We start from the raw sequence: 10,739 nt of genomic DNA on the forward strand, positions 1-10,739 counted from the left end.
GAACACTGACTCCAAATCCCCACCCCAACCAGCCAGTATGAGTTCAAGTAATATAAAGGAAGTAAAGCAAGAAGGGATCTCCAAATACTTTGTGAAAAACACTCTGAATTACATTTGTATGCTAACCAACTCTAAGCTAAGCAGACTGGCTGCATGCAACCCACTGCTGACACCCAGAGGAAGCAGTGTTCGCCTCTGATTTTCTCTTCTCAATTCTGTAGCTTTAAGTCAAGGATTTTATTGGGGGCAAAAAAAAAAGAAAGATCAAAACAATGAGATAATACACTGGGATAAAAGACACCCACTAGAGTTCAAAAGCACTTAAAATTATCTCTGTTTTCCCATCTTATATTTAAATTCAATAGGGAACAATTACACTAAACAAGCTCTCCCCACAGAAACATTCTGGCAGTTTCTGAATGTCAACAGTATCTATTCCATAAGCTAGTGTGCAAATAAACTGAAAATGTTAAGATAAATCTCCCAATGTAAATTTCCATGCTTTATACAGCAGGGTCCTACACAAGTTTATATGTAATTGTTCAAATCCATATAAAGTTAACATCAGTGGAAGTAACAGTTGAGCTGTTTCTAATTTAATGTTACAGTATCATGAAAAGAATCTGAAACATCTATACATCTACATGGTTCATCTATTTCAGAGAACTGCACAAATTAGTTCTTTATCATTCTGGTCCAGTAAAATATGTGACAGGGTGAAAAGAGCTAAAAGAGTATTAGCAAAACGCATTAGCATCCGGTTTTTTGTATGCTCTTTGTATCTACATTTCCACAGAATAGAAAAACAAATTATTTACCAACACCCACTGAATACACAATCACAAATATTGTTGTTCCAGTCTGGTTTCCAAACACTGGGCCTACTGTCACTGATGGAAACACCCACAGACTAGAGACCACGGCAGAGAGGGAGGCGGAGCAGGGCTTAACTGACTTACACTTCATCTAGAAGAGTCTCAGCTGATGGAAGATTATTCTTTTCAAATCTTAAAAAGTCAAGGTACACAGGGCATATGATAAAGAAATCAAGTTGTATAGTTTCAGACAGGGAAAGTTCTATAGCAAAAATCGCATAAAATTCTAAAGTAAACTATACATTCTTCATTCACCATCTGTGATTCTGGATATCTAAGCAGGGTTAGCAAACTATGGGCTGTGGGCCAAACTGGCCTGCTATCTGTGTTTGTATGGCCTATGAGCTAAGAATGGTGTTCACAGTACTAAATGGTACTTCAAAATCAAAAGAAAGATACTATTTCTTGGCATGTGACACAGGGTAATTGTAAGAAAATCAAATCTGAGTGTCCATAAATAGGGTTTTACCAGCACACAACCTCTCCCATTTATTTGTGTACTGTCTGTGGCTACTCTTGAATGGCAGAGTAGTTCTGATAGAGATTAAACGGCCAAGAATATGTAAAATATTTACTATAAGACCCATTCAGAAAAAAATATGCTAATTCCTGATCTAATCTATTCCTTCCCTGCCTCTTACCATGAAAAGCTAAGATCTGGTTTTAGTTCAAGCATGAACAGCCAAACCAAAGATCCATCATCCAGAATAGTGAGAGAGTGAAAAAGATGCCATTCTGGGTTTTTTAGGGATGCAAGTCTTTCTCTGTACCCCATCCATCTGCTATCTTGACAGCTAGACAAGGTGGCCCACTACCCAGCACCTCCCATCACCTTCACCTAACCCCCAGAGCCCACACGAACCTCTTTGGGACATCAATGTTCCTGGAGACGGGTCTGTAAGCTGGCACCTGGGCTCCCTGCTCCGTGGGTGGCACCTGGGGGACAGCGCCCTGCAGCTCTGAGAGCCACAGCTCCTCCGCTCGGCAGCAGACCTGTAACTTCTGGTCCAACAGCCAGACTGTCACCTTATCTTCTGCCCAGCTGTGCTGCTCCACCAGTCCTGTGCATTCTTGACCCCCATACCACACATAAACCTGCGAAGGGGGGTGGGGGGGAACACCAACAGCGGTCAGCACTAGACAGTTCTTACCTTCAGAGGGTTCATCTGCCCCAACTTCCAGGGGTCAAGACCTGCCTGCCACAAGCTGCTTCTGTAACACACTCATCTTTAAATCAGCTCCCACTGCTGACCCTCCAGCACATTTTCAGAGGCCGTAAATCACATAGGAGGAAATTACTCACCTTCCTCCACTGAGCAGCTGGTGAGCTCAAATCACCTGCTTTTGGCGCTGGCAGTGTAACGCCTTACCACTAGGTCACCAGCACTCCTTTAATTCAGCCGGATGATCCCAATTACCTACTTCCCAGATAAACACCACTCTAGCCAAACGGGATCAATTCTTTGAAAAACAGGTCCTTATAAACTCTCCAGACTAGAGACAGTGAATACTCAGTTTCTAGGGATTTTACTTGAATTTACAATCTCTATCTATTCTACATAATTTCTTGCCCTGCCTCAACTCTGATGTTCCTGAAAATCTGCTGATTCCCAACTACTGCCTCGAATTGCTCAAACCCTGCATTTTTCCCAGCAGGGAATTCCAAGTCGTCCTGGGGCAACAGGTGGGAGTGAAGAGGTAGAATTGAGCTCTCTGCAAGGACACATGGGTGAGGGCAGCACACCCTGCTTTGTGAGAAGAGAGCCCGGAGGATGTAGCCCCAGGGTGGGAAGACAGAAGTTAGTCTCTACTGCAGAGAAGGGGGTGAAGGAGAGCTACCTGCACCTAGATCTCATGCTAATATCAGGTACAGATGATGGCTAGGCCCTGCCTCTCTCTCACTGCCATGGAGTTGGAACTGATTCATAGCTGATCCTCCAGCAGATTTTTCAGAGGCTGTAAATGACACAGGACGAGACATCCCATTTTTCTGCCATGGAATAATCAGGGGACCCAAACTACCTGCCTTTGGGTTGGCAGTGCAATTCCTTATCCACTAGGCCACCAGAGCTCCCTGGGCTCTGCCACACAGCAAAAAACAAAAAACAACCAAAAAACCCCCTGAATTCTAAATAAAGAAACATTATCTTTAGAAAACATCTAATGACAATTCAAAGATTCAATTTTAGTTGTCTCTTTTAAGTCTGAAATTTCCCTAGTTCTATAGAGTGGCACATGCATTCACTGCCACAGAATCCCTTCTGACTCACAGGGGCCCCCACCCACCAGGTTTCTGAGGCTGTAAACCATAGAAGGAGGCGATCTCTTGGAGCTGCTGGTGGATCCAAACCTCCACAGACACTTGACCTTTGAGTTAGCAACTGAATTTGCTATAGAGTACACCATCAGAGCTCCCCAAAGTGGCACAGTGAGGTAAAATGAGAGACCTGGACCTATGGTCAAGCTTCAAACTTAGATGTTAACACCCAGAACTATTTATTTCAGGTCTAACATCCAGAACTGCAGATTTTAGGTCTTGCTAGCTTTCCCTCCAGTTAGCACTGTCAAGAAGGGCCCTGGGGGAGCCCCAAGACCACCAGTGATGGCACCGTCTCTTGGGAAGCCCACCTGCCCCAGGGCCCACAAGGCTGAAAGGAAAAGGTCTGTTCTCAAACCAGTGTTCAAAGAGTTTTCCACCTGCCTGAGTTTTCCACTGGCACTGAGTATCAACCTACCTTCTGCCCAGGCTGAAAAGCCACCTGCTGGAGGCCTGGGACGCCAGGAGCTTTGAGGACGTCCTTGGGTTGCTCCTGGCAGGAAGTGTCTTTAAAGGCAAGGAAGGGCTGTGGGACAGTCCTCTCCAGCAGCTCCACCTGAGGTTCCATGGGCTGGGTGGTCCCTGACGGCCCATCAGAAGCAGTTGGTCCCACCACCCGGGCTCCCAGGAGGGATCGCTTGCCAAGACGCCGGGACAGCACACTGGCCATGCTGCTGCCTTTCCTGGAGAGGGAACAAGAGCACAGAGTCCTTTACCTGTTATCTGGAGCAGCCCAGAAGCAGCATTCCCCTCAATATGGCACCATACACACAGTGAAGACCACTAAGTGTCAGTTACCTTGAATAAAACATCTTAAAGTTCACTTTTACAAAAGTAGCACTCATTCCTAGTAGGGCAATTAGAAAATAATAATTAACATAAAGAAACTCATAAAACTACCTCTCAGTAATAAGTTAACCTTCTGCTATATATAGTATTCCACAATTCTGTCATTTCTCTATACTATTATTTCTACCAAAAAATGAGATAATTGGTAAGCTGAGCTTTCACCTTACATATGTCTTCTAAGATTTATTTGAATATAAAATATTATTCTATAAAAAATATCTTTTAAAGACACACAGAATTTTTTTACGTGGATGCATCCTTGCTAATTTAACAAATCCCTTACAATTACACCTTAAAATGGTATCCAATGTTTTGCTGCTCAAACTGCTCTGCGTGCAGTGAGCATTCTTTGAGCTAAATCTGAGTTCTCACATTCATCAATAACCACTCCCTTAGCTTAAATTCCTGGATAAACTATTGCTAGGTCAAAGCATTTGTCTGACACATGCAGATTCTTTAGCTACAAGATCAGCTGTCTTCAAAGCTGCAAAGAACCACAGATAAAAACATGTCACTCACTTCGCTTTACACTTGAGGAAGCTGAAGCTGAGAGGTTAACTGTTTGTGGTGACAAAGGTACTAGGTGCCAGAACCTAGGTAAGACTCACTCTCCCACACTAATTCCCAGACTCTCATCACTGTCCTACAAGGACCTCTGGTGGCCTAGTGGTAAAGAACTACACTGCCAACACAAAGGCACAAAGTTTGAATCCACTAGCCAACCTCAGAAGATGGGAAATATTATTCCATATGATTTGCTGCCTCTGAAAACCCACTATATTCACTTCTGACACAATAGCACAGAACAATTTACGCTGTCTTAAAGGTGCCTACATATCACTTACAATGTTGCCTAGCTTTTGGACCCCTGATGCATTCAGGTGTCTTAAAAACTAAAGGACCATAGTAGAGCTGTTTATTCTTCCTAACATCTTATTTTCCCCTCAAATAAAACAAGCTCATCCTTCAACTGGCACCATGAGGGGACATTTCAGTGTTGACCCTGACCCAAGGCTAAAACACTGTTTAAAACAGCCTATGCCATTTTGGCAACTTCTCAGGATTCTAAGTTCTCCTTCCCATTTACCACAGGGCAATTCCTGAAAGCAGGAAGACGCGCAGCACTAGCCTCAACCATTTCATAGAAAAGAAGAGCTGCCAAAGAGATTTTCTTAAAAAAAAAAACCAAAACACCTTGGTGTCATGCTTCATTACTCAAAATTTGCATGCCTGCAGAAGGACTCCAACACAGGGCATATCGCAAGCCACAGAAAAGGGCAGAGGCCTCTGAAGCCACTTGGCCACTCCAGCCTTCAAGCACTTCTACCATTCCAGAAAAGAGGAGCTCTGTATTCTAGGCCCTCTTGTGAATAAGGCTCTACAACTTCCCTCAATAATCCAGATGGGCCAACAGCCTTCCTACTAGGAAATGCCTGCTCTAACCCACATCCTCCCTCTAAGTTGAGAGTTTGGGGGGTGGCGGGGGGTGGGGGGGTGGACTACATTAGCTCTCAGAGGCCGCCTGCTCAGCCCCTGCTCAGTTTTGAGTCCCTTGAGCTTTCAGAGCCTGTTTCCTCCTAGATGAATCAGAATGCTAATTATCAGCTACCAAAGCCTCAAGGGATCAAGTGACAACACTGCTGCAGAAGCGCTTCACAAACTGCAAAGCAACCCTGACAGGACAAAGTCGCATCGAGCTCTAGCCAAGAGTAGAAAGGCCTCATCTGGGCACAAGCATCTACATAATTCTGCATTAAATTTAATGTTCAGAAAATTGACAAACTTTCAGCAAGAAGGACAAAGAAAGAGAGAGAAGATACAAATAATCAGAACAAGAAACAAAAGTTTTGACCTGACAGACCTGAAACAGGATATCAGAATACTCTGAACAACTAACTGTAGTCCAATAAATGTGGTAAGAGATAAAATGAACAAATTCTCGAACCATATAACTTACCTAAATTGATTCAAGAGAAAGAAGAAAATCTCAACAGACTCATAAAAACGAAAAGATTGAATCACTGACCAGAAAGACACCTCCCTACAAAAGGAGCCCCTCGGCCAGACAGATAGAGCTTCACCAGGGAAATCAGCCAGACTTACCTTTCAGATTCTTAAAAAGATTACATCTTTCCAAGAAGAGCAGATCCCCCTCCTCCCGCCTTTAGGTAATATTTTCTAAGCCCCAGGTCATTTGGATGGCTCATCTCTGAACCCTTATTTCTCTGTGTGTGAACATATTACACTTGCACTTAACACTTAAAAGAGACTAGACTATTTTACCAATCTCTCTCAGGTGATTTATAGCCATTCTCTCACTTAGGAAGTACTATCGTCAAAGTACTATAGTTCTTTTCCCTATTCCTCCCTCCCCCCCCCTTACACACACACACACACACATCTTATCATAACCTAAAAACACCAAAGACCCAGAAAGATCAAAGCTGTTAAGTAAGAAATGGTCAGGATCAGGATTCCAGGATTCCTTAACTTCAACGTCCATAGTTCTTTTTTGTTGCTGTTGTTGTTGTGTACCGGAGAGTCAGATCTGACGGGCATAGGAAGAGACTGTCCCTCCTTCTCCAGCACAGAATCTGGTGGATTTGAACCACATGCCTTCAGGATTGCAGTGCAGCTTCTTGCTACTAGGCCACCAGAGCTCCCTCCATCCATAGTTTTTACCACTTGCACCATGTGCTCCTCTTCTCTTCCCAGAAGGCCCTGGCTCACACTGTGGCCTATGACCTAGGGCTTCCATGTCCCTAATTCTTATTTTCTTTGGCGCCAACGACTTTTATCTCCATCACAAGATACTATTCAATCTCCAAAGAGTCAGGCTTTCTGCTTACAACCACCAGATACAAACTCTTAACTGGTCACCCTTCCTGCCCACTAGCTGTGCTTCTCTCAGCTTCCTTCTCACAAGCTCCCCACTGAGAACTGACCTCCATTCATTCACACACAGTTCCGAACTCTGCAGGTCCTTGCCCACAAGCCTGATTCCTTTGCTGCTGCACTGGGACTCATGCTCCCACCCTGCTGGTGGAAGCAGGAGGCACATTCCCAATCACTGTCCGTCCAAATTCTCAGCTCCCTCCTATTCATTTTTGCTGTTCCTCAAGGGCCTAGTATGTACAACTCCAAGGTCAGGTGTTATGGCAGGCTTAGAACACTAGCGTCTTCACGTACATCAGTATCAATGCTGTTTCCCTATCCAGAATGCCTGCCCAGGCTAATTCCACACAGTCTATTAACCTTAACATTTAAAGAGACTGCTCCAACCACATTCCCACATACACACACCCATTCCTCTTCCCTGCCCACATTTACAGAAGAAAATACCTGTCACCAAAGCTATTGGTTCAAACTTTCTTGGCACTGTTCTATAAACTTTCTTTACTTTTTACCCTCATTTAAAAGTACCTCAGGGCCGTAATGAAGGGTTACATAATGCGGGGAAGCCCACCAGACATGGGACTTGAGGACCATAGTCTCAGGAGACATCAGGTCAACTGGCATATCCAAAATCAGTGTTCTACATCCTACTTTGGGACGTAGCAATTAGGGTCTTAAAAGCAGGTGTACAACTATTGGTGTCTTGCTGTCCAGAGCAAAGAAAAGTGAAGAAAATCAAAGACATATGGCATCAATTAGTCCAAAGGCTAACGGACCACACAAACTTTAGCCTCTACAACCCTGAGACCAGAAGACTAAATGGTGCTGTTACTACTACAAAATGCTCAGAAAGAACAACTCCTAGAGAGAATGGCAGAAAAATGTTGAGCAAAACTCCAAAATCACAAAAAGACCAGGTTTATTACTTCAACAGAGGCTGTGAAACCCCAAGATTTTGGCCTTTACTTAATTTTCCAGCTGGAACTGAGCTCAGGCTGCACTTTCTGCCTGAAAATAGGCCGTCCTCTAAGGTGACAAAAAACATAAGGGAAATACACACTCCTTGGAGCAATCAATTATATATGATCAAAAGGGGGTCATTCATCCAGGGGTAAAGCTCAGAAATCAAGAAAGGCGGCCAAATGCGAACGGTAAGCACAGGACAGAAGTGAGAGGAGTCCTGTTACATTGTAAGATTCACAGTCAATATCTTGAACAAAATATTTAAATGGACAACTAATATGCTCTGCAAACTTTCATCCAAATCATAATGAAAATGCAATGTTGGGTTTTCTCTAAAAAAAAAATCAAAGCAAACACCTCGGGGTTTTGTTTGGGTCCCTCTCACATTATCTTCATATGAACCTAACTAACCTTGGCTTCTTTCCTCACCATTCCAGCAGGCCATGCTAGACAACATCTGCACAATAACGTAAAGTGAATGGCAAAAGTAACCGTAAAAGCAGTAATAAAGTTGGAAATGTTAAGGAAAAGATTTTGGGTTGTTTTCACAAGTATGTTATTCAAGCTTCAAGGGCTGGAATTGGATAAACCGGGTCATTTCCACCACGAATTCCCTAGAAAGCAAAGTTAGCCTCAGCATTCACACAGGTGTCTGAGGATTTGACATTTGGTAGCATATCAAAAAATTTTACTAAAACAATAAGAAAAATGTAAGGAGGAAATTCTTTACCACTACAAAAAAATTGTACAGGGGAGGTAAATTGGTTTTCAAAACTCAGTCACCTACCTTCGTCCTTGAAGTCTTAGGCCAGAAACAAATGCCTCTAACAGTTTGATTTTCTTCAACCCAGAAGAACAAAAAGGGAGCTCTAGTGGTGAGCTATGCTACTAACCCAAGGCTATGTGTCTCTGGTGGTCTGAAAGCAGCTCCAAGGGAGTAAGAGATGGGCCCTCTCCTTTCAGTAAGATTTACAGTCAAGGAAACCCGATAGCAACGCTTGATTACGACGAGCTCAAAGTTTCAGAAGAGCAAGAGGTGAAGCCGCAGTGCCACTGGGAGACGTAAGGGGGCAGCATCAATTCAGCGAAAGAGAGGCCCTTTCCTTGACAAACACAGGGTCGCCACCCCCACTTTCCACAACAGGAAGTTTGGGGTTTCTACCACTGAAAATGAAGAAAGGGTAGTATTTCCAAAATTCCTGGGCCTCCAATCTTTATAGACAGAGCTAGGAAAATGTTGGGCCAATAACACAAAAAATGCTTTTGTAAACCTCTTCTTTTTAAAGAATCCTTTTTCTTTATCGTTTCAAAATTTGCTGGACTGACATAAAATTTGCCCACTTCTGCCTTGTTTCAGTTTGCATTTGCCCTGTGCTCCAGGTTTTCTCCTTAAACTGGCCCAAATTCTACATGAAATGCATTTACTCATTTATAATATTTACAGTATTCTTGAATTACCAGGTTTAAAAATAAAAGAGATGTCTTTATTAGGTGCTTAATAAGTACTTCTTTTTACAGTATTATCTAATTGAATCTTTAGAACAGTCTGAGATGAGCAAATCTTCTCAATTTTTGATAAAGAGGAGTCCAGGCTACAGAGAGGTGAGATTTCAGAGGCCACTCAACTAGGCAGTGGCAGTCCTGGGATTTTAATTCTCCGCTACTTGGTACTATTGTCTGAATTGACACTTTGTTACCTGCCATCGAGTTGCCTTAAAGTCATAACTTATGTACAATAGCTCTGAACTATGCCCTACCCTAAGCCAGTCTGTCTCTGACACATCTATCCCCCATTGTCCCAGTTACTGTGTCAATCCATCTCATCCGGGTTCTTCCTCTCCTGTACTGTCCCTCCACCCTTCCAAGCATGATGTCCTCCAAGGAGTGGTCCCTCCTGGCCTACATGCTCAAAGAATGTGAGATGGAGCTTCAAAATCCTTGTCTCCAAAAAGAAGCTTGGTTTTTCTCTGTCCAAGGCAAATCTGTTCATTCTCTTGGCAGTCCATGGTATGCTCAGTATTCTTCTCCAGCACCACAACTCAAAGGCATCAATTCTATCATCCCTAGTCACTGCCAGCTGTCTGATGCACAGTAAGTAATTTCAAAGACCATGGCCTGAATCAGGCATCCCTTAGTCTCTAGACTGATATCATTGCTCTTTAGCTCTTTGGAGAGGTCCCTGACAGTAGATTTCCCCAACACAATTTGTCTTTTGAGTTCCTAACTGCTGGTGCCAAGTGTGTTAATTGTGGAACCAAGCAAGCCAAAATTGTTAACAGCCTCAATCTCCGTCATCATGGAGCTGCCAACTGGCCCAGTGGTAACAATCTTTGTCTTCTTGATTTCTTCTTGGTTTGAGCTTCACATACTATTGAAGACTACAGTCCTTGACTTTCTGCAGCAAGTGCTTCTTCGTCTTTCTCAGTTTCAGCCAGTAAGGTTGTGTCACCTGCAGGTTGTTGATGAGTCTTCCTCCAATCCTAATGCCAAGTTCCTCAGCATAAGGTCTTCTCAAAATAAAATGCTTGATTAAGTGGTATTCTAGGGAAGTCTTGTGGCCCAAGTGGTAAGGAATTGCTCTGCCAACCCAAAGGCAGACAGAATCCACCAGAGGCTCCATAGGAGAAAGATGGGCAATCTTCTTCGATGTTATTTACAGCCTCTGAAAACATTCAGGAAGGACAGCTATGAGTTGGCTGTAGTACTTTACCTACATAGTACCTTTTCCCTATGTCAATGAAGCTTGGTAGGGGGAAAAAAAGGTTTCAAATGCTGTCTTTTCCTTTTTCTCATGAACTTTGTTTCCTTAAAAAAAAAAAACTACCTCCTGCAAAATAAAG

At 43.3% G+C, this 10,739-nt stretch overlaps 1 protein-coding gene across 1 annotated transcript in view; it reads right to left on the bottom strand.

Moving 5' to 3' along the window:
• Nucleotides 1-9,189, bottom strand: part of ZNF395 (zinc finger protein 395) — a 22,791-nt gene extending 13,602 nt beyond the window's left edge. The window contains exons 1-3 of the mRNA XM_006884870.1: nt 9,161-9,189; nt 3,611-3,875; nt 1,738-1,970 (exon numbers count right to left, since the gene is read on the bottom strand). Coding sequence (XP_006884932.1) covers nt 1,738-1,970; nt 3,611-3,862 — 485 coding nt within the window. The 5' untranslated portion in view covers nt 3,863-3,875; nt 9,161-9,189. The remainder of the gene's footprint in view (nt 1-1,737; nt 1,971-3,610; nt 3,876-9,160) is intronic.
• Between the last annotated feature and the right edge of the window lie 1,550 nt (nt 9,190-10,739).

This window comes from Elephantulus edwardii, unplaced genomic scaffold, assembly GCF_000299155.1.
Source record: "Elephantulus edwardii isolate Elephantulus edwardi_28Jun2011 unplaced genomic scaffold, EleEdw1.0 scaffold00038, whole genome shotgun sequence".
NCBI lineage: Eukaryota > Metazoa > Chordata > Mammalia > Macroscelidea > Macroscelididae > Elephantulus > Elephantulus edwardii.